The sequence below is a fragment of the Megascapheus bottae genome, chromosome 33 (assembly GCF_031878675.1).
Source record: "Megascapheus bottae isolate mThoBot1 chromosome 33, mThoBot2.hap1, whole genome shotgun sequence".
Classification (NCBI taxonomy): Eukaryota; Metazoa; Chordata; class Mammalia; order Rodentia; family Geomyidae; genus Megascapheus; species Megascapheus bottae.
In genome coordinates this window covers 7,786,929-7,810,238 of record NC_143541.1, presented here as the reverse complement: position 1 = coordinate 7,810,238, position 23,310 = coordinate 7,786,929, and the positions used below count along the sequence as shown (strand labels likewise).

At 45.9% G+C, this 23,310-nt stretch overlaps 1 protein-coding gene and 1 long non-coding RNA gene across 2 annotated transcripts; both read left to right on the top strand.

The window, feature by feature from the left end:
• Nucleotides 1–339: 339 nt before the first annotated feature.
• Nucleotides 340–4,358, top strand: LOC150042905 (uncharacterized). Its single transcript, XR_016533546.1, has 3 exons — nt 340–408; nt 1,265–1,366; nt 4,180–4,358. It is a non-coding gene; the product is annotated as an uncharacterized LOC150042905 (long non-coding RNA).
• A 325-nt stretch (nt 4,359–4,683) lies between these two features.
• Nucleotides 4,684–18,439, top strand: Ccdc174 (coiled-coil domain containing 174). The gene is made up of 11 exons (XM_090323948.1): nt 4,684–4,770; nt 4,958–5,062; nt 5,695–5,795; nt 7,070–7,128; nt 9,027–9,210; nt 11,602–11,697; nt 13,316–13,458; nt 13,714–13,808; nt 14,613–14,745; nt 16,302–16,460; nt 18,012–18,439. Exons 1-11 carry the CDS (start codon nt 4,729–4,731, stop codon nt 18,314–18,316), a joined length of 1,422 nt encoding a protein of 473 aa, XP_090180074.1. The 5' UTR covers nt 4,684–4,728; the 3' UTR covers nt 18,317–18,439.
• Nucleotides 18,440–23,310: the final 4,871 nt, after the last annotated feature.

Genomic DNA, 23,310 nt, shown 5'->3' with positions numbered 1-23,310 from the left:
TATCAAAGTACAAATGAAGTCTCACTTTAAATACCAGTTATTTTTTTTGTGCCAGTCCTGGGGCTTGAACTCAGGGCATGAGCACTGTCCTTGGGCTTTCTTCAAGGCTAGCACTCTACCACTGAAGCCACAGCACCACTTCTGTCTTTTTTTCTCTATATATGTGGTACTGAGGAATTGAAACCAGGTATTTGTGCATGCTAGCAAGCACTCTACCACTAGGCCAAACTCCTAGCCCTTAAATGCCAATTCTTGTGGATAAAATACTCTTGACACTAGTGAGTTTCACCAGACCCTGTAAGAGTTGGGGTTTGATTTTTGCCTTTCTTTTAATCCCCAGAAGATCTCCAGCAGGAAGCTGCATCCGCTGGAGAGGCATCAGGGTGAAGTGTCTTGGCCCAGGCAATGGTAGGCCGACACACCCCTCAGCTCCAGGAGAGGCTTCCTGGTTCAGACTGGGAGGTGTGCCCACGTGAGCGCTCACCCACCCACCACGCACGCACACACAACCCCTAACACAGCCTCTCACATCTCCGCACCAGCAGCACAGACTATCATGCCTGAAGGAGGTATGGGCCCATGCCTAGGGCTGTGATAGCAGCTGTTTCCTAAAGCCTCACTCATTCCCACATTCTTACATAGTCAGTGTATTCACCACAGTGTCTCCCCCACATGCAGGAAGGCGGTGAGCTGCTGTGTGCCCTAGAGCGCTTTAGTGTGCGCTGTCTGTCCAAGATGATTGCTCCACCATGGAACAGGAGAAAGATGTTCTTTTTTTCTTGCCAGTCTTTTCCTGGGTCTTAAACCCAGTGCCTGAGAACTGTGCTTGGGTTTTCTCAAGGCTAGTACACTACTATTTGAGCCACTTCTGGCTTTTTTCTATGTATGTAGTACTGAGGGGGTGGGGGGAACAACCCGGGTCTTCGTGCATGCTAGGCAAGCACTGTACCACTAGGCCAAGCTTAAGGGCATATTAAGGGCACTAGCAATGTTTCTGTCTCACAGCTTCCTGCTCCCTGCTGGCACCCCAGGCATAGGTAGATCTGTGTATATAGTCTTCCTTGTCTCTCTGGAGTCAGCTCCTCCCGGCTCCCTAGTGGAGAAGCACAGTCCCTCGGCCGGCAGGCACCCCCAGCTGTCTATCTGTATCCATCTAGACAGGCAGGAAATTAAAGTGGGCCTCAAGGCATTTGTAATATCAGCTCAGGCCCAGCTCTGAGCTGGTGGCACAAAGGACAGTGACTCATGGCATCTTTCTCTCCAGTAGGCCTCATTTTCCATAGCTATGGCGCGCAGAGGTGCTTGATTAACTCCTTGGATGCATGGAATGGGGATAAACAGGAGGATGCATGGGAGGTGACAAGAGGTGAGTAGGAGGAGCCCTCTTCCTGGGAGGGAAAGTAGAGTAGCCCCTCCCCTGCCCTCCTAGCCTCAGTTCACACCTTTAAAATGGAGACAGGTTAAGCTGTCCTGAAAAGTAAATCCAGCACTCTGACCTTCATTTCTTTCTGTCTACCAATTTGGGCTTTATCCCTCCACCCATTCTTTTCTTTTTTCTAGTTCCTTGAGGATGTTAAGCTGTTTATTACATTTGTTGATGTGGACATTTATTGCTGTAACCTCCTCCCTCTTGTTTCTTGCTGCACTAGTCATAATAGCTAAGACAAGGCAGTCTGGCTGTTCATCATCAGATACATGGGTGAGGAAGACCTTCCACTTGTCTCTGCATTGCTTTAATTTCTTAATTTCTTTTTTTTTCTTGCCAGTCCTGGGCCTAGAACTCAGGGCCTGGACAATGCCTTTGGGCTTTCTCAAGGCTAGAACTCTAGCACTTGTGCCACAGATCCACAGCACCATTTCCGGCTTTTTTCCTATGTATGTGGTACTGAGGAATCGAACTTGGTCTTCATGCATGCTAGGCAAGCACTCTACCACTAGGCCAAACTCCTGGCCCATGCTTTAATTTCTTAACTACAACAAACTCTTCTTCTCAGCCACTTTTTAACCCCTGGTCTCTGTAATGGGAAGTGTCAGGTCCTTCCCCACTTCCCAGAACTCAAGTAATCCTTTTTTTTTTGCCAGTCTTGGGCTTAAGCTCAGGGCCTGTCCTTGGATTTTTCTCAAGGCTAGAACTCTACCACTTGAGCCTCAGCACCACTTCTGGCTTTTTCTAAGTATGTGGTACCAAGAAATCAAACCCAGGTATTCGTGCATGCTAGGCAAGCACTCTACCACTAGGCCAAACTCCCGGCCCTCAAGTAATCCTTTCTAAGACTGGCATAGAGACCTGGTCTTGGTTCACTTGTGTCATTGAGCGCCCCCCACCAAAAGAAAAAAAAAGAAACATGTGTCCAAGTCCTAAGCTCTTAGACTGTGCCCTTCTTTTGAAACAGGACCATTACCAATGTGCTTAAAATGAGTCAAGAGGGCCCAGTCTTGTGTAGCACTGGCTAGGAAGATTGACTTGGGGAGGAATCCCATAAAGACAGGACGGGAAGCCAAGGACTGCCAATCACATGGTCTGTAACACCCTGATTTTGGGCTTCTAGCCTAATAGAACTTTGAGACAATGTTTCTCTTTCCCTCTTCTCTCTTCCCTCTCTCCCTTTTGTGACTACACTGGGCCTTGAACCCAGGTCTGGGAACTGTCCCTGAGCTTTTTCATTCAGAGCTAGTGTTCTGCCACTTGAGCCACAGTTATACTTCTTTTGGGTGGGTCATTGGAGATAATAGTCTCCTACTTTTCTGCCTGGGCTGCATTTGAATCTTGATTCTCAGATCTCAGCTTCCTAAGTAGCTAAGATTACATTACAGGCATGAATCACTGGGGCCATCTCTGTTTGTTTGTTTGTTTCTTTCTGTCTGCCAGTCCTGGGACTTGAACTCAGGGCCTGGGCACTGTCCTTGGGCACTTTTGCTCAAGGCTAGTGCTCTGCCATGTGAGCCACAGCCCCACTTTAGCTTTTTCTGAGTATATGGTACCAAGGAGTCAAACCTTGGTCTTCGTGCATGCTAGGCAAGCACTCTGCCACTAGACTATGCTCCCGGCCCTCTGTTACTGTCTTGTGATAACATTCTGTGTGTGTGCGTGCATAGGAGTGTGCCAGGGCCTAGGCACTGTTCCTGAGCTGCTTTTCCTCGAGGGTAGTATTCTACCACCTGAGCCACAGCTCTACTAATGCCTTTTTTTGATAGTTTAGTAGAGACAACAGTCCACAGACTTTCCTGTCTGCTTGACTTTCTCAAATCACCGTCTTCAGATCTCGGCCTCGTCAGCTAGGATTACAGGTGTAAGCGCCCTAGAGGCCAGTTTGTGACATCATTCTTAGGGTGGCTGTAGAAGACAGGGCAAGAACGGGGGCTGAAAGAAGTGGACTTCTTGCAGCAGTGGTTGTTTTTGGTTTTTTGGTTGTCCTGATGTCTTGGTCTCAGCTGAGTCACCTTCAAGCCTGGACCTCTGTCTCTACTCTTGAGAACCTCGGTGTGGCGTCAGGAATTTGGAGAAATGGCCTTCACATCCCTTCCTATGAGGTCAACATCTTATGGTCTGGATGGGTCTGGACCCTCTTCCAGCTGTCTGTGTTTGTGCAGTAAGATGGGGACACAGTGAGCAAGCTCTGTGCTCCGTTTTTGTTGAGCCTTGCCGTTGTGGATAAGAGCCACATTTTGGTTCCAGTCGATACTGTAGAGTTCCCAGTGCTTCTGTTTCCCAGCTCTAGAGCTTAAAAGCTCAGCTGAGGCTGCTATAGAGTCTTTGCCCCACATCCAGCATGCCCGTGTCCTGTGAGGCCACCTGCCTGCCTCAATCCCTCCTCCGCCTGCTTAAAGTTCCCCTTTCTCCTGCAGAGTTACATGCATGTGTGAATGAAGGCAAAGCTCATATAACGTGAGACTATGCGGTCTGCCTCTGGGCTGCTTTGGTTCAAGTCCTCGTGCCACCGCAAGCTGTGTGACCTTGGATAAATTACTTGCCCACTCTGCATCTATGGGAGTAGCAAGGCCAGCAACCCTGAGGTTGCTGCAGGGATTGAAGGGGATAATGCCAAAAACAGATTCTTGCCCACTGCTCGTCACCGAGGAGGAGCCGTGCTCCGTGTCCTTCCGCTTCCTCCTGTGTCTTGCGCGGAAGCTAATTTTCTTAGGTTCCACCTAATCTTTCTTCTTCCCTCATTCCTGCAGAGTACTCCATCGTCAGAGGCAGCGGCACTGGAGACGGAACGCAGGTCCGTGACCAGTGACTTCTCGTGCAGCTCTTTACCGCTGCCGGTGGGACGGCGCCGCCCGGGATCGGGTCGGCGGGACCCGTGGTCCTGGGCAGAACTCCGGCCTCCTCCCGGGGCGCGGCGCCGCCGAGGGCCCGGTCCGGCCCGGCCCGGCCCACGAAGCCCCGCCCACGAAGCCCCGCCCACGACGGAGGCCCCGCCCACGAAGCCCCGCCTACGAAGCCCCGCCCACGACGGAGGCCCAGCCCACGACGGAGGCCCAGCCCGCCCGCGATGGCGCCGGCCGCCCTCGACCTTCCCAGCATGGCGGCCGGCGGAGCGCGCCTCGCCGACGCGCTCGAGATGGCGCCGGGCTGGTTCACGCCGGCGCCCGCTGACGTCAGCTCCGCGTCGCTCCGGACCACTTCCGGCCGCCAGCCCCGCCCCCGCCGCCGCCGCCAGCCCCGCGGGGCGTCGCGTTCCCGGGACGGGGTGTCGACCCGCCCGCCCCTCCCTCCCCGCCACCATGGACCGTCGGAAGAAGCCCCTGGAGGTGGCCGCCTCCTCGGTGAGTGGGGCCTGGCCGCCGGGCGGGGGGCGGGGAGGCCGGGCGAGCAGCCCGGGGCTCTGGAGCACACGCGCGCCCTGCGCCACCCGAGACCGCGGGGGGCCGCCGACCTGGGCGTGGAGGGCTCGGTGCCCGACCGCCCCGCGCCCCTCGCCGTCGAGCTGACCATCCACCGCGTTTGTTCCAGCTGGTGGATCTTAAGGCGGAGCTCTTCCGAAAACAGGAAGAATTCAAACAAGAGAAACTGCTGAAGGACTCCGGAGTTGTGGGGAAACCCAAGACGACGGCCAAGGTAAACAACAGGAGACCCCCTGCCGATCCCACACTCGGAAACGTGATGGGGCCCGAGGGGGGCTGAGGCTCCCAGCCTTGAGAACGTCCAGGGCCAGGAAGCCCTGAGCCCAGCCCAGGACTGGAGAAAAGAACAAACCACAACAAAAAAACTGTCATGGGGGAAACCTTATATTTGAACATAGGTGTGAAGTATGGTAGAACATAAAAATGGATAAATAGTTTTCAAGCACGTTATAATACACTAGCATTTCTTTTGGAAAAAGTGATATTAATAAATGGACTATTCATTCTCATGAAAAATCTGTTAAATAGGATTTCTGTATCTTCCCCTCCCCCCCAAATTAAAATCAGGGTCTTTGAGTTGTAAATGGTTTTTGAGTGCTATGGGTAAGAGCATCCAGTGCTTGTATGACTATTTCTCTGTGGTATGTACGTTTCTGTTACCATCTAGAACTAGAGTGGAATTATTAGGGAATAAAAGACAGTGGAGAAGCAACTGGATGCAGTTGTAGGGTTTGGACTCTTGGCCCCAGCTTTTCATGTGCAGATTTCCTTTTTGAGACACAGAGACACTTTTTTTTTTCTCGGTAATGTGGTGACTCCATTTTGTCATTTTGAATGTTTCTCCAGAAGCCAAGTATTTGGAGCAAACAGAACACAGGGGTCTCAAATCGAGCTGAGAGGGATGCTGAGCAGAAGCTTGAGGAGCAGAAGACTTTAGACAAAGCAAGGTACTGTCACATTGAGGATGCCCAAGGCAAGTGTTAGATCTCACTCTGATTACAGACCTTCTAAGCCAAGTATCTTACAAACACACCGTCCTCAATATCTGAGGAGCATTGCTTCTGTCTAGGACCCCATTCTATTTTTCCTTCAGACACCAGAAACAGGGTGCTCAGTCCCTGTTTTATAAAACAGAATCTTTGCGATCTTTCCTTGTACTTCAAGTCCCTCCTGGAGGACCTAACAGTGTGTAAATAGTTGCACTGAGGGAATAATAACAAAAACAACAGAAATTCATACATTTTCTGTTTAAGCAGTAACAGTATTACAGCCTTCCTCTCCCTGCTCCCCTCAAGGCCTGGGCACTGTACCTGAGCTTTTTTGTGCTCAGATTGAGTCCCAGAGCCATTCTGGTCTTTTGGTTTGGTTTTTTATGAGTCATGGGGCTTGAACTGGCCTGGGTGTTATCCCTGAGCTCTTCAGCTCAAGGCTACCTCCCTACTCTTGAGCCTAGCCCCACTTCCCGTTTTCTAGAGGTTAATTGGAGATAAGAGTCTCAGGTCCTTTTATGCCCAGGCTGGCTTTGAACCTTGATCCTCAGATCTCAGACTCTTGAGTAACTAGGATTACAGGCTGGCCACCACACTGAGCTCCATTCTGGTTTTTTATTTATTTATTTTTTTGGCCAGTCCTGGGACTTGAACTTTGGGCCTGGGCGTTGCCCTTGAGCTTGTCAACTCTAGGCTACCAACTCAAGGCTACCGCCTTAGCACCACTCCCAGTTATCTGCAGTTAATTGGAGATGAGTCTCCTGGATTTTAGTGCCGTTAGTGCCCAGGCTGGCTTTGAATTGAGATCTTCAGATCTCAGCCTCCTGAGTAGCTAGGATTACAGGTGTGAGCCGCCACACCTAGCTGTACTTCTGTTTTGAGTACTTCTGTTTCTCTTACTGGAGTTTTATGGAACTTTTCTGCCCAGGCTGGCTTCAAACCAGAATCCTCAGATCTCAGATTCCTGAGTAGGTAGGATTACAGGCATGAGCTACCTACACCTGGCTTTTGCAGTCTTACTACAGCACACATCAGCAACAATGTAACATGATTGACTTTTGATTCCTAGTTAATTAAGTGTGAGATTATGCAGGGCTAGCTGGCCTCTTGAAAACATCTGTATGTTGTGGCCAGGGTAGTGATGAGGCTGTGTTTAGGCTGAGGTGTAGCAGCCTCACCAGACAGGACAGTTGTAAGACTATTCCTAATACTTGTCTTTTTTTTTCTCCTAGGGAAAAATTAGAAGAAAAAGCCAAGTTATATGAAAAAATGACTAAAGGAGATTTTATAGGTAACTTCAATAATTTATTGGTAGTTCTTTATTTTCTATAACTCATATATGTGATGGATATTAATATGTTTAAGTAGCTGTAAGAAAAGGGAAGATTTGCCGTCTGAGACAGGAGCATCCACAGTAATTACTGATTGCCCAATGGAGGCAGGTGTTATGGCGGGGGAGCCACAGAGTCCTTCATAGGTTTAAAAACGTTCCTGTGGTCTGTAGTTATATAATTGCTGAAGTTAAAGTTTACATCTGTGTTTAAGGAGAAAGGAAAGATGAGGTGGGAGTTAGGGTTGTATCACTCTGCCCAGGTTCTTTTTATTTTTGTGATGTGCTTATGATTGCTTTAAAGCAGTGGGCATAACATAGCTATTGTTTTTCAACACTAATTCAGTTTGAAAAGCAGGAGAAGGAGTTTTGTGAGGCAGGAAGAATGATTGTATGGTTAGGGCACTTTCTGTGCATACAGTGTCTTTGATACCGGTCTTACAGGTTTGGGTGATCTGGGGTGTGAGAGCAGATCAGTAGATCATGGACTGGGCCAGGGTTCAGCAGGGCCATTTCTAGCTGGGCCAGTGGCCCAGTGGTAAAGATAAGAGTCTGGGCGTGGGCCCACCAGTGCCCTCCCACACAGACACTGAAGAGCTGGGAGATGTAGCTCTGCTACTTTCCTACGGGATCAGATGGTGACTGTCGCCAGGTGGCCTCATCAGCGTGCTCCTGCACCTGGGCTCCAAAGGGTGTATCTCTTCCCTGAGATGTCTGTACTACATTTGCTTTTGTTTTGCTTCACACTTGAACTATTAAAACAGAAACCAGGTCCAAAGGACTGTGGATGTCCAGATCTGGTCTGGTCAAGGCCTCCAGCCTACGTTCCAATGGAAATACTGACCTGTGTGCTTGAGGCAAGTAAGCTTCGGAGTCTCCTCTCTAAGCTGGGGATGACGGCACCTGCTGATGGCAAAGAATCTAATAACTGCTCCCTTAATCTATTTCCTCAAGTTTGTCTTGAATCCACTAAAGCTTCATATGATACTGCCGGTGAATATGGGACGTTAATGTAAGGTTGTGGATTGCTGTGTCGGGTCAGCATGTCTTCCCTCCTCACATGATTGTCAGTCGCAAGGGCAGACAGTATCCTATAGATTGCTGCACAACCTTGCTTGAAAGCCTTGTCCACCGGCTTGAAAGGAGCTCAGTTGACTACTTTTACCTGAGTTATGACCTGTGGATTATTGAGGGGTGAAGGTACAGCCCAGTGCTTAGAAAGGCTGTTGTATCCACTGACCTGATCTGCAACAGAGAAACGCTGTTCTGTTTCTCATACATCACTAGCCACAAGTCACTGAAAATGAGGTGTCTGGTTATTTTAAAATAGGCTATACTGCTTGCTCAGAAAGCTTGAGGAGTCACCAGAAAAATTGGGGGCTTTTTTTTGTTTTTGTTATTTTTGTTTTTGTCAGTCACAGGCCTTGGACTCTGGGCCTGGGTGCTGTCCCTGAGCTCTTCAGCTCAAGGCCACTGCCCTACCCCTTGAGCTACAGTGCCACTTCTGGTTTTCTGGCCGTTAATTGGAGATAAGAGTCTCACGATCTTTTTAGTGTCTGGGCTGGCTCTGAATCGTGATCCTCAGATCTCAGTCTCCTGAGCAGCTAGGATGACAGGCGAGAGTCACCCGTAAAAGATCTCTTTTTCGTGGTCCATGTTTCAGATGGCCTGTTTGCAGCTTGCTGTTAGGTGCCAGTGCTCTGGATCTTTGCAAAGCGTTCTAGGGCGGAAACACTGACTGGTGAACAAACCATGGGCACCAGAGTTTCCGGGCAGAGAGCTTGGCAACTGCTTGTCAGTCCTAGGCATGGTTTTCTTCCTTGATGTCAGTAATCTGAAAATTGGTTTTTGTGTCCTAGATGAGGAAGTGGAAGATATGTACCTTGTGGATTTCACGCAGAAGATCATAGACAGACGCAGAGAAATGGGGGCGTTTGGTGCTAATAGAGAGCCATTGAAGGAAGTAGAAAGGGACGACGACGACGATGACAGCAATCTTCCTGAAAGAGAAATACCTCCTCCGCAAGACCCCAGTGAGGAATGGTGGGTAACAGCAGCTCAGAGCCGAGTGACGTCCTCAGATGTGCGTTGACCTCTGGAGGGAGATTGCGTTTGGTTGCCACCCCACCGTTCCTTTCTTTACCTAGGTTGTCTATCTTTTGAGACCCTTCTTAGATGTGGCTTAGACTGACGTAGTCCAGATATGCAAAGAGGCACTCCAGAGCACCTGTGTACTCTGCGGGGGCGAGGCCAAGGGCAGTCACGGTGACGTGATCTCATGCCGGGCGCACTGGCGTTCCAGAGCCCTTTAGGTCCGATTTTGATGTCACAGAAGAGTTGTTGCCTGGGCGGTGAAGCTCTGCTTCTGTCAGAAAGAAGCTGGCTGGTGCAAGCCCTGCCCAGCATGCTGTTTTTCTGCTAGTGAAATGTGGATGCTACCTTCTGCGGTCTATGTGATCGCAACCGAATTCCTGGTTTCTCTACCTGTGAAGTAGAGATTAAGTGTCTCATTCCATGGTGCCACCATCCTTTAGTTTTAGGAGAGAAAGTATCTAGGCTCCCCAAGAAACTGCTGTCTGGCGCATAAGCAGATGCTCTGTAAAGTTTCACTTTAGATCCTCCTGGGTTTTCGGTGTATGTGGAGGATGGCCACATCCATACTGGTTCATGAGTCAGCCAGGCCAGTAGAAGTGAGAAGCAAGGTTCCACTGTAATGGTTTTCTCTCCCTAAACATTCAGACGTGACATTGCTTAGAGATGTCTTAATCCTGACCATTTCCAGTGAAGGACCCTGCTCTCTGTAGACTTGCTGTCAAGCTCCAATGTCTTCATTACAGGGGATTTATTAGAAATGGCTTAGGACTGTTAATGGCTTTTGTCCTCACTTTACCAGGCTGTGGTCCTGTGGGCCATTGTTTATGGGTAGCCAAGAACTTACGTTCAAATACTATTAGAGTTGTATGGTAGTCCAGAAGTAACATTCTCATGAAGATAAAGCAGGTAGCTTTCTACCTACCTTCTGAAAAAAGCTTATGTCTATTAGAGACCATTTGACCACTGTCTGGATCTGCTGTGAGAGTTAAGAGGAGAGCATGTGGCCTCTTCTCAGTGCGTTCATCATCCGAGTGCTCACGTATCTGAGCTTGGGTGGTCTTCAGAGGAATCCTGAGTAAGGACTTGTCACGTGTTTCCCCTTTCCCCAAGAGATGGGGCGGAGGGGAGTTCAGTTGGCCCGGATCACTCCAGAAGCTCCAAGCTTGCCCAGACAGTGGGGCTGCTCAGTAAGCAATCAGTAATGAAGCAGAGCCATTGCTGACTGCTGTCTTCCTTCTCTGCTGACAGAATCTGTTTTGGAGGCCCAAGGAAGAACAGAATACTTTGTGATTGCTTTTCAGAGAAGAAATCACATCTCCTTTGAAAGATCCTTTTATTTTTTGCTTATTAATGCCTGTATGATTACAAGTGATTTGCCAGTGATTTGAGCAGTCTAGGAGACAATGAAAAGTGTCATAATGCTACCATATATGAAATAGGACACACTACAAGTAGTATTTAAAAATTAAATGCTAGAATTATAACTGTTTATAAAAATCTATGTAGTAGCTATATTCCAGGTGGCGGAAAAGTCTTCCTGCAAAAATACTGTAAATTACACAGACCATCTGGCTTGCTGGTTTCCTCCATTTACTTACAACGAAGAATCTGCTTTTAGCAGTTGGAGGTTTTATGTCTGTGACAATCAGCTATAAGCAGATTTCTGAGTTTTTAGATCATGAGCTGTCAGTGGAAATCAGCATTAAGAGGAAAGAAACTGATGGACCTTGAATTGGCTCTCTCACTGGTTCCACATTGGTTCCTGTGGCCTTTTCAATATTCCGCTAAAGGGTGTGTGAGACTCCTTGCATTGTGTCATACTGTAAATGAAATGTTCTCTGTGAGACCCCACTGATCTTTACCTGTGGGTAGTCACAATTTCATACACTGTGCTGGCTGCTGGCTGCCTTGTCTCTGCTGTAAAATTAGGGTAAAGATGAAGAAATGGGTATGTCGATTGCTTCCTTCTAATAAAAATGAGTCTGAAAAACACCATCTCTTTCAATTAGGAAACTTGTAACACAATCAGAAAAATTATACCAATTAGAAGAAGTCTGGGCAGAATTAGAAAGTCTTTTAGAAAGCATGTTCTTAATGGTAGTGGTCTCTCAGGTTCAAGGTTCTTGGTGATGAGGTCATATTATATTATTTTCTCTTTCTCATTAAAAATTTTATTTATATATTTACTGAAAAACAAATGTTTATCAAGATTGAATTCTTTCAGCTGATTTAAAATTGCATCGACAAGACTCGCATTTCCTCGCTGTACGCTAGCTGTCTGACTGAGAGACCAGCATGTATGTACCAGACTTTGTCCCTAACATCTCGATTTCCTTTCAGGGTGGACTATGTGGACTCTCTGGGGCGGTCTCGGCGCTGTATGAGGAAGGACCTGCCAGACCTGCTGGAGATGGACAAAAACCTTCAGGGAAGACTGTAAGTTTGTTTGTTTTTTGCCAGTCCTGGGGCTTGAACTCAGGGCCTGGGCACTGTCCTTGGGCTTTTTCTTCTAGGCTAACACTCTTATTACTTGAGCCAGAGCACTATTTCTGGCTTTTCTATGTATGTGGTACCAAGGGATCAAACACTGGTCTTAGTGCATGCTAGGCAAGCACTCGACCACTAGGCCAAACTCCCAACCCCAAGACTGTAAGTTTTGATGTGCACCCCTGCCCAGGAGGTGCTGTTTAATAATTACCAGTTATCTTTATTATCCTATGAAGATTTTTGTTTTCTGATGATGGAGAATATTTGCCAACGTACTTTTCAGTTGATAACATACTGGCATACACATAATCCTTACTCAGAAAACAACCTCTCTCTTTTTCTTTTTTGCCAGTATTAGGGTTTGTACTTGCTTGGCTTGCTTGAGCAGCTGGTGCAATACCACTTCAATTATGCATCCAGCCTAGGGTTTTTTTCCTCCCGTTTCTTATATATGTGTGTGAGAGAAAGGGAGAAAGTAGAGGAGGCGGAGTAGAGAGGCCTAGGATGCGTTGACTTGCTAAAATACCAGGGGAATATCTGTAAAATACATACAATATGCATGTGTGTGTGTGTGTGTGCATATATACATTTTATATCACAAGTAACTTCAGTGTGAGAATCATTGCAAGATGCCCCATCTTGTCAGAGCCCTCCAGCCCAGGAATCCTACAGGGAAGCCTGGGCTCAGCAGGTGGCCAAAGTTTCTGTTCTCCCTTTCTTGCTAAGCCCTGGCTTCCCTGTAGAATTCCTGGCCTGGAGGGCTCTGTCCACAGGGGTAGGCCTTCCAAAGAAGGCTAGGAGTTCTTTCTCCTTGCCCGCACTGCCCCAGGACCAAGATGAGAAGGAAGTATGCCTTTTTGGTTTTCTTTTGTTGTTGTCGTGAGGTTTTGGGTTTGTTTTTTTTTTTTTTTTTTGAGATAGGGTCTTACCATGCCCCAGGCTTGCCTTGAACTCATGATCCTCCTGTCTCTCTAACTCCATGTGCTGAGATTACTTCATGTACTACTACAGCCCATGACTTTCATTTGTCTTGAATGCGGAGGCGAGATAACAATGTGCTCAAATATGGCTCTTGATTTAAAAGGAAAATAGTTTTTCAACTTTCTAGCATTGTTGTGGATCAGAAAGCTTTGCTAGGTGACGGTTGTCTTTATCAAATAATTTTTCTTAGAGTTGGAGGTGGTGGCATACCTGTGATCTCAGCTGCCTGGAAAGAACTGTATTCATAGCCAGCCTGAGCAAAAAGTAAAACTGTCTCAAATAAGCCAGGCACAAAATAGTTCATGTCTGTCATTCTAGTTATGCAAGGATCCTGTTTGTGTAATAGGATTGCTATTCAGGCTGGCAAATGTATGAGACCTTACCAGAAAAATGAGTAGAGAAAGAAGGGCAATGAGTGTGGCTCTTGTGACAGAGCACCTGCCCAGCAAGCTCAAGGCCTGGAGTCTAGCTCCAGTACTGCTACTAAAGGTGTCTGTGGTGTCTCCTGTCCAGATCCAGTAGACTGAACGCAGGCACGCCTGTCTCACGGTCTTTGAAGAGGTTTTTTGCTCTGTTCCTCTCCTAGCTTTGTTAGTCCTGCTAATGAGAAAACCTTATTATCTGAAGACATGAGGAAAGAACTTCAGCGCCAGCAATGGGAGGAAGAAGAAAGGGAGGCCCTGAAAAGGCCAGTGGGGCCTGTCCATTATGAAGACATTCGAGAAAATGGTACTCTTGTTCTGCTAATGCTCTCTCAAAGCACTGCTGTTAGCTGGAACTGGGTTGGGACGTATTCATAAAGCAGCAGCTCTGACGCAGAAATCAAGATCTTTGTTATGTTTATCACATGGCAACACAATGAAAACTAATTTTTTTTCTTTTTAATGTGTGTAAATATCACTACATTTCCTGTGGGTTGGGGAAATCTGGCTTGAGTGTTTTACTGATAGAGGCATCTAATCTTATAATTTTGACTTACTTTAGAGGCCCGACAACTTGGTGTTGGATATTTTGCCTTTGCCCAAGACAAAGAGTTGCGAAACAAGCAGATGAAAACTTTGGAGATGCTACGGGAACAGGTACAAATTAAAGTCAAGGTTAAGGAGTTAAGTAACTGTTTTGTTGTTGTTGGACCTGTTGTGAGAAAATGCAGCAAATGAAAATGGGAATGCAAAATGCCATAGTAGGTTGTATAGAGGTAATTTCATACTGTTTTTGTGCTTTCAGACTTTAAAATTAGAACTGTGTCAACTGCTCAGGAGATGGAGCATTGTACTCCAAGGCTAGTCTAGGCAAAAAAGTTAACGAGACCCCATCTCAACAAGCGAGCTGGGTATGGTGGTGGCCCAGGCCTGTGTGGTGGGTACCCGATATCAAGGCTGGCAAGATGGTAAAATACTGGGAGACATGGAAGGAAAGAGTAACACTGTCCAAAAAGGAATGTAATCATTATATGACTTATGAAACAGTAATCCATCTGTATACCACCTTTGTAGAAACAATTTAAAAAATTAAAAGTACAGTAGTACAAAAAAAAAACCTTTCAGAACTAATGTGACTTTTGATGTTTTACATCTGTGGTACTTTGGGATGGTTTGAGGAAGAAAATAGAAAGTTTTTTTTTTTTAAGGGAATAAGGAGTAGAAAATTGGATAACTTTCATGAATGTAAGGGTTTCTAAATATGAGCTTTTATTAAACTTTATAGGCATCAGATGGCTTGTGTGGTAAGTAGTTCATAAAACTTTTCAGGGTCTCAAGGGATAGCTTCTTAGAGATACTGTGAAAATCAGTCTTTTTAGAAGAAAATTATTTCGTTTTTTTAAACAGAAATACTGTTTAATACTGGTTTCAAATAATTTCAAAACTTTCTATTCTGTTAAGACAACAGACCAAAGAACAAAGCGAGAAAACATAAAGGAAAAAAGAAAGGCTATGTTAGAAGCAAGACTTTCTAAGCTCCGACAAAAAAAGATGAAGAAAAACAAAGACGATGGGGCAGAAGAAGGGAATGGAGGTAGGTTGTGTCTTCTTTGCTGAGTTTCATGTGAGAGCATGCGAGCTTTATTGATGCTCACTGGTGGGTCTGGCAGTGTGGAATCACCATTTAGTTTTATCTCTAGGCAGCCAGTGAACTTTTGAGGCACATTGGAAACACTAGTCCTTTAGACAGTAGACAGGGATACTGATAAGGTCTATTTGGGGCTGTTTCCTGGAATGTCATCTTAGCAAGGGAGACTTATGCATTTAAAACGTAGGTAGTATCTTAGATAGAGGCATCTAAGATAAAGTTCAGTCTTGAACACATTTAAGTGTGCATAAAACCAAAAATTACGTAAGTTTGAGAGTACCTTGTGATGTTTTGATACATGTATACATTGTGTTATCTTTAAATCAGAGTGAATAAATCGGTTTCTCCAAACATTTACCATGTTTTTATGGTAAAACCATTGAAAATCCATTTTTCTAGTTTTTAGATATTTTACTTGTTATATATACTTTTTAAAATATATATTCACAAAGTTGGGAAGTAAAGGAAAGAATCTGGAGAAATGGCCGTAGGTAGCTTTCCAAAGAATCCTGCCCTGGGATGGGATTTGGAGCTTGGTGCAGGTTGGCTGGACTCTGAACCAGGCACAGACACACCCAGCCCCCCTCCCCCCAGCATGCCTCCATGAACACAGAAGGCCCATTGCCTGTTTGGTTTAGCACTTCCGATGGCAGAGGTCAGGGTAGTTGAGTAGCTGTGCCCAGGGCTCATCACACCCTAGGCTTCCTCCTGCCTTGCTGTTCCCCTGTTCCCCAGTGCTGCTCCCACCGCAGGGGCAGCTCGAGGCTATACTTCACACAGGGGAAGTTGGGAAGTGACCTCTCCCTTGAGGTGACTACGGATGTGCCCAACTGAACCTGGACTGTGGCGACCATCACTATCCATATGTGCCATTTTATAACTTCTGAGCAAAACTTTCTTTTGAAAAAGATTTAGGAACTAGAAAATTATTCAGTTTCACTAAGTGCTATCTCTAACATGTTAGGCTCTGCATATTATCTGTTTTTATTCTGTCTCTGGAATATGCCAGGAGATACGATGTGCTAGCATAGTGGGTTTCTATTACTGCTGCTGCTGTTGTTTAAGTCTACTCTTTAAAATCTAGAAACTTGACCAGAATTGATAGTGTACTGTAGGTTACAGCTCCATAGAACCCTGACTCCTCTTGCTTTGTCTGGGCTTGCTGCTTTGGTTAGCTGGTTTGGGGGTTTCTGGCCCTTTAATAGTGGTTTGGGAAAACCTGGGGCATAATAGAGGAGAGTCTGAAATCTCTCAGCCTGGGATTTGAGTCCTGTCTTAACATTGTCTGAGCTGAATCTTCCTCAGTGTTAAAGTGCAAATAAAATGGAATACTGAATTCATTTATTCTAAGACGTAAATAGCTGTATATGAAGTGCTTTTATAGCCCACTGCCTGGGATCTGATAGGTGCTCTATAAATACTAGGTAATGCTTTTACTTTCAGGACAAGCACCGTCATTTACAAAGTATTAAAGTGAGGTCTTATTTCCCCATGTAAAACAGATGGAGAGGTTATTGGGCCTTTGCCATCAGAAGCAAAGGCTGTGCCAGCTCCTGCTCCCACTCCCGCTCCCCAGAGTAGCAAGGTAGAAGTCATCATCCAGGAGAGGAAGGACACCAAACCTGGAGTCCCGTACGTCCGAGAGTGGGACCGAGGAAAAGGTGAGGAGAAAGCGTCCAGTGTGAATGAAGCCTTTTCCTTCCAACAGCTGTGCAAGGGATGCATGGGTGTTTTGTCAGAGTGTGACTCTGGTAAAGTGCTATTGTTTGTTTATGGTGCAGGGACTGAATCCAGGCTCTCGCACATGCTGAGCAAGCCCTCTACCCGGCCATACCCTAGCCCCTTGGGGTCCTTTGAGGTCCTCTGAGGCCTAAGGAAACCTCAGCATCCTTGAACTTGTTTCTTTTCCACACTACTCAGGAGACCTGGAAAATGTAATTATAAAAGAGCAGGGTCTGCAAAGGCATCGTGTCAAAAGAATGGGGCTTGCTGGGCACTGGAGACACGAGACACACACCTGGAATCCTAGCTACTCAGGAGGCTGAGACCTGAGAATTGCAGTTCAAAGCCAGCCCAGGCACAAAAGTCCATGAGACTCTTTATCTCCAATTAACTTCCAGAAAACCGCAAGTAGTACTGTGGCTCAAGTGGCAGAGCCCTAGCCTTGAGCTGAAGAGCTCAGGGACAGCCCAGAGTTCACGCCCCATGAACAACAACAACAGCAAAAAGAATGGGGCTCTTTGTTTTATTATTAATTTTTGAAGCACAAAGGGGAAGTTAAAATTTGTGCTGTTTTAGTGTGGCTTTATGCTCTAGAATGCAACTTAGTTTAGAATTGTACGCATTTCTTTGGTGTCTCAACAAAAGACAACAAAGGTCAACAAAAGTTTGTATTTTGGTATTGCATATATACCATATCTTGTCCAACAAATTATTTGACTACATTTTTGTTCTCCAAGTTAATTTTAAAGCCTTTTTTGGCAGTCTCCAGAACCCGCAAGCCTTCTTACAGTTTTTCTCTCATCTTTACACATTTTAAAGTCACTTTCTTTTCTTAGCTTGTTTCTGACTCTGTATGTGTGTAAGCTCTCACTTAGTATCTCACTCTCAGCCTTTGTTTTAACCTCCTGAGCCATATCTCTAATCTGGCATTTTGCTGATTATTTAGAGGTAGAGTCTCAAACTTGTTGTCTCAGCTGGCTTCAAACCTTTATCCTTCGAGTATTATTAGCCTCCTTAGCTAGGATTATAGGTATGAGTCCTGGTACCTGGCTGCTAATACTTTTTGTAGAGATTAATAATATACCTTGTAACAAAGCTTTGTCATTGGCTCTTATTGTTTTCCAAAGTTCAGTATGGCCTTTATTTATTTTTAACATCCTGGGGCTTGAACTTAGGGTCTGGGGGGTGTCCTTGAATTTTTGTGTTCAAGGATAGTCTGATACGATTTGAGCCCACAGTTCGACTTCCAGATTTTTGGTAGTTAAATGGAGATAAGAATCTTAGGGACTTTCTTGACCAGACTGGCTTTGAACCGTGATCCTCAAATCTCAGCCTCTTGAGTAGCTAGGATAACAGGTGTGAGCTACCAGTACCTGGTTCAATATGGCTTTTCAGAAGTATGTATATAAGCTAACTGGCAAATAATAGCAAGTGTATCTGATTGTAATGTATTAATCTGTTCTGACAGTATTCTTCTTTGTTTTCACTAGAATTTTCCTTTGGTTATTGGTCGAAGAGACAGTCAGATCTCCGGGCTGAGCGAGATCCTGAGTTTGCCCCACCATCAGATTACTTTGTGGGTCAAAAGAGAACTACTTCTTTGAGTAGCCAGATGAGGAGCAGATCTGGACCTGCACCAAGTGACCACCCAGAGCAGCCCTGTGGCTGGGGCCCAGAGCCCAGCACTGCACATACGTCATCCCCTCCTGCCCCTGAGGCCACACCACAAGCCCCCCCCACAGTCACGTTCGAGACTCTGGATGATATGATATCATACTATAAACAAGTGACGTGATCTCCAACAGCATTTTGACTTGGGTTGGTACCTCAGTGGTGACTTCCTCTCCCAGAGAGAAATGATTTGGAGACTAAAATGTTTCTGTGTCCTCTTTCCCTTTCTTAGGAAGGCACAGACAGGCAGGCCGGCCCGGCCTGGATTTATCAGTAGGGGGAGAAAGTAAATGGGAGGATGGGAATTTTTCATTACCTGGCTGTTTTATTTGTTACTCACTGGAGGGGACCTACCTACTCTGCTTCATACGGGCACAGTTCAGGTATTTATGAGGCTTTTTTTTTTCCAGTCAATTGTGGGTCTTGAACTCAGGGCTTATGCATTGTCCCTGATCTCTTTTTGCTTAAGGTCAGGACTCTACCCCAGAGTCTCATGGGGACTTGGAACTATGAGCTCAGCCCCCTGAGTAGCTAGGAATACAGATGTGAGCCACCAGCACTGAGCTTACACTCTCTGTTTCATACCTACTCCCATGGCTTTTGTTTTGTTCCATTTCAGTCCTTTTGCAAACACTAGCATGCTAGGTATTTAGAGATTCAGCTTCCAGGAAGAGCAGTTCCAGCAGGCAAAGGAGGGGCATCATATAGGAGGCGAGGTAATCCCTTTCCCCAGAAGACACTGGAGCTGGTGGGATATTTGAAGCAATACGGTCAGGGAGAGCACCTTCATAGTCCAGGAAGGATTACCCACATCCCTATGCACACTGGTCATCTGAAACAGTGATGGATATTTGGGCATTTCGAGTCCGCTGGGGCTAGCCATACTCACTCAGTGCTTCTTGATTGAAGCAATTAGAGCTTTATAGCCCCAATTCCTCTGACACGCCAGACTGCCCTAGGCCTTCCTGATTGTCTCACATGCAGGCTTGTGTGGAGTGGAGCAGATAGGTCCCTATGAGGTGTCTAGGTAGGCAGGGTTCTGAAGAATGGCACTAGGCTAGAGACCACCCTGCCCCTGTTGGCTAGAGGGACCCCTGTAGAGCAGAGACAAATAGCGGGACTCCCGGGGCAGGCCCAGGAGGGTGGGTGTCTTGTTAGAACTCAGCTCAAGTCTTGGAAGTTCCCTGCTGGAGAAAGTGGGAAGGAGATAAGCATCTAGCCTCTGTGGGTCTCCTGATGGCCTCTCTCCACTCCTCCAGCACTGTGGTGGTGGACAGGCGTGCCCTCATCCTCACAAGAGATGACAGGCAGAGAGTCAGCAACTGGTCACCGAAATGCCACCTCTGTTTAACCTTTCCAAACTTCACGATGCTTCAACTGCTCTCTTGTTTGCTTGAGTGAAGCAGATTTAGCCAAGAATTTCTTACAATTACTTTGGGATCCATAGCATTGGCAAAGTTGGTACCTGTTGTCATTCTATCAGCCTTACTAGCAAATACTTCTTAATAAATGCAAGTTTAAGCCCACTAATCAAACTGCCTTCTTTGCAGAAATTGGCAAACTGATCCTAAAATTCACATGGAAATGCAAGGGATTCTGAATAGCCAAAAGAATCTTACTAAAAACAAATTAGAGGACTTGCACTTGATTTCAAGACCTGTTACAAAGCTATAGCATCTATTACATCCTGGCATAAGCACAGATGGAGAGATCAGTACAGTTGAAGTAAACTCACAAACCTATGGTCAGCTGACTTGACAGGAACACCAAGACCATCCAATGGGCAAATAACAGTCCCTTTGGATAGCAATAGCATGCAAAAGACCAACTTAAATGGACTAAACACCAATCAGTTCAAGCAGCTTACAGGACAAAGGAGGAAAAGACAGAAAAAACTAAAAAGAATTACTGTATGTTAGCATCATAAGAAAAAAGGGAAGAGGAGATAAACAATAGGCCATGAGAAAGATGTAGTGACTATTTGTAAGGCAGAGCACGTGAGGATTCAGAACGTGTCTGATGAGTAGAAGGTCTCCCCAACTGATCCTTTGACCTAGAGCACCTAGTGTGAACAGTCAGTTGTACATCTTGGCTGTGACTAATAAGTCATGATTTCCTTGGGATTTGAGAAGAATGTATAAGCCTATTTCTAGTACCTTCCTCACAGCATAAATTTCAGGGTATTTGTGTGTGTTGTTTTTTTTGGTTTTGCCAGTCCTGGGCTTGAGCTCTGTCCTTGGGCTTTCTCGAGGCTAGAGCGCTACCACTTGAGCCTCAGCACTACTTCCGGCTTGTTTTCTATGCAAGGAATCAAACCCGGGTCTTCATGCATGCTAGGCAAGCACTCTACCACTAGGCCAATCTCCCGCCGGCCCCAAATTGCAGTTTTTGAGAGCCAGCCGTATCCTCTTCCGTCTCAGACCCAGAGTTCAAGCATTAATACCCCTTCAGGAAATCTCAGCTTGCTCTGTACATTCAGTGTATCCAGCAGATGGTGCTAGTGAACGTAGGGTTGAGGTCCATGCCCTCAAGCAGCACTCTGATGGAAATACAGTGTAATAGCAATACAACTGTAGTCTCAGTTTTCTAAGAACCCAATTAAAATAATAAACCCAGTACCACAAAAGAAAGGAAAAAAATCTTAAAGCCAACCTAACTTTTGGATGCCAAAACACCAAGGCATGTAGTTACTATATGGAAATTATCAGGAGATTTTTTTTTACAGTAAGTCTTCAGAGTGTACTGTACCATAGTATATCTCAGTGTTGATATGTTCTCTCTGCTGTGTGTGAGATAGGATTTCACCTCCCATTGCAGCACATTTAGATGTCATAAAAGAGACAGTTGAAAGAAGTATGTTCCTGATCAAGTTGTTTCAAACATGGGAAATTAAGTTACAGTAAAAAAAAAAAAAAAAAAAAAAAAAACTTCTAGGTTAGGTCCTTAGCACCTGATGCAGGTATACTGAGCAGTGCAGCTCTGATGACTTTCTGTGTAGCCGTACACCTTCCATTAGAGAAAGATCAGCAAGCGAATTAAAAATAACCCTCATGTGAACTTGGCAGCAAGTACCTGCAAAACCTACCAGTGGCCACACCTCATGCCTGGAGAGAGCTAATGAATGGTTTTAGAAGAGATTGCTTTGGATTAGTTGCTTTCCTTGTCATCTCTTCCAGGCCTTTATATTACAACAGTTCATTTGAATTGGCTCAATAAATCATTTTGTTTGCTTGCAAAGTTCCCCAAAGAGAACATTCAAATCCATACACATGAGATTTCTTCTCTGCTTAGCCCTGTTTGCCAAAGCCTTGGGGATCATTTGTTTCTCTGCAGGCCACAAAGCTTGAAGCCTGTGCTCTGCTTTTCAGCTAACCTTATGACATACCGATGCAGTAGAATTTGGAATGGGAGTGGGTACTGGTCTTTACAGTTAACATAGCCATACCATATGGCGGTTGTTTCCTTTTAAGCCATCAAGTCAAGCTAAGTCACTCAAGCCAAACCGCTCATGTAAGATACTTCCATGACTAAGGCAAGTGGTGATAATTGCAAAGAATGTGTTGATCTCCTAAAAACAATAAAAGATGAAGCTCCTGCCTTCTCTCCTGTAGTATTGGAAAGCATGTTGCTGGTGTAGGCTGCGGATATCTACCTGCCTGCGTCTCTGTGTGTTGTGCGTGTGCACGTAGTTGTATGCATTGGGGAAGAAGAACTGAGGACAGTCAGGGGTTGGTATTACTGTCTAGGAAAACTGGAAAGTCAATGTACACACAGCTGAAGGTGTTTTATGAAAACCTGTTATTAGCCTAGTCTGGTGTTTCCTAAAAAATCCAGGACTGCGTCTATACATTAATGCATAACAAATACATGTTTGTCTGGTGGAGGTGTGGTCAGAAGTATTCTCTATTCCACTCCATTTGTAACTGCCATGTTCTCCCTAACTCAGCAGGTTCAAGTGCTTGCTAGCAGGATGGCCCAAGGTGACCATTTTCTCTGGGGTTTGCTGTGAATGCAGTTTGGCCTGGTGTTCCTTTTTGCATCCACTTAGTCACTTAGTACTAAGCTTCCCTGAGCTGTAAACGGCTGTCCACCCTGTCCACACCACCCTATCCACACACAGTCTATTATTTGTGAAAGCAACAATATTCAAGGGTAGACTCTGCTTCCAAGCAGATCCCCAAGCCACAAGGACCTCTGAAAACTGGTCTGCTATCTCTGTGGGGCTCCTGAATTTTTGTTTTCTTCCCAACTGTTTTTAAATCGCCCTGTATATCTTTTATATATCTCTGCATATTATTTTTTCTTCTTTTTTGGTCTACAGTTTTCAAAGTACCTGTAGTTGATGTGCAGTGTGTATCTACTACCCTTTGTGTGGTTTTCAAGGAGTCTGGTCAGGGTGCCTGGTGTATATACCATTTGTCTAGCTCTCAAAGAACCTGCGGACAGTGTGCAAGACATTCCTGACATTTGGTTCTCTTGCTTCCACTTGCCAGTGCTAAAGGTGATCTGCTCAGGTATTTTTAATTGCTGCCTAATGACCAAAGTGATAGGTTTCACTGTTTAGCACTTCACTTGTTGTCTGTGCATTATCTCTCATTAGGAAGAATGTGGCTAAAATGTCTTAAAAGACACTTTAATCAAACTAAATTTAACCAGCATTGATATTTATAACAAGGATGCTGCGTTTGAAACCAGTCCCTCTCAGGAGTGAGGTCCCCCAGAAGGGTGGCTGTTGTGCCCATTTCTGTGGCACATCTCCATAAGGGCCTTGGCCACCACAGGATGTGTAATCCACAGTGAATGGCACTCGGATGGGGATCCAGGTCCCCGCAAGGTGGGTGTTCAGCCTTGGCATGGTTCTGGGTGAAACTCCATGGTGAGTGTACAGAACTGCACCTGTGTTGGAGAACACTTCTCTGTGGTCAGGTCTTCCTGATGGTTCTGGAGAACACTTCTCTGTGGTCAGGTCTTCCTGATGGTTCTGGAGAACACTTCTCCTGGTCAGGTCTTCCTGATGGTTCTGGAGAACACTTCCCCGTGGTCAGGTCTTCCTGATGGTCTGGAGAACACTTCTCTGTGGTCAGGTCTTCCTGATGGTTCTGGAGAACACTTCTCTGT

Coding starts and splice junctions, on each gene's coding strand:
- Ccdc174 (XM_090323948.1), top strand. CDS start 4,729: ATGGACCGTCGGAAGAAGCCCCTGGAGGTGGCCGCCTCCTCG. Junction 11,698..13,315: donor AAAAACCTTCAGGGAAGACT/GTAAGTTTGTTT, acceptor TTCCTCTCCTAG/CTTTGTTAGTCCTGCTAATG. Junction 16,461..18,011: donor AGAGTGGGACCGAGGAAAAG/GTGAGGAGAAAG, acceptor TGTTTTCACTAG/AATTTTCCTTTGGTTATTGG.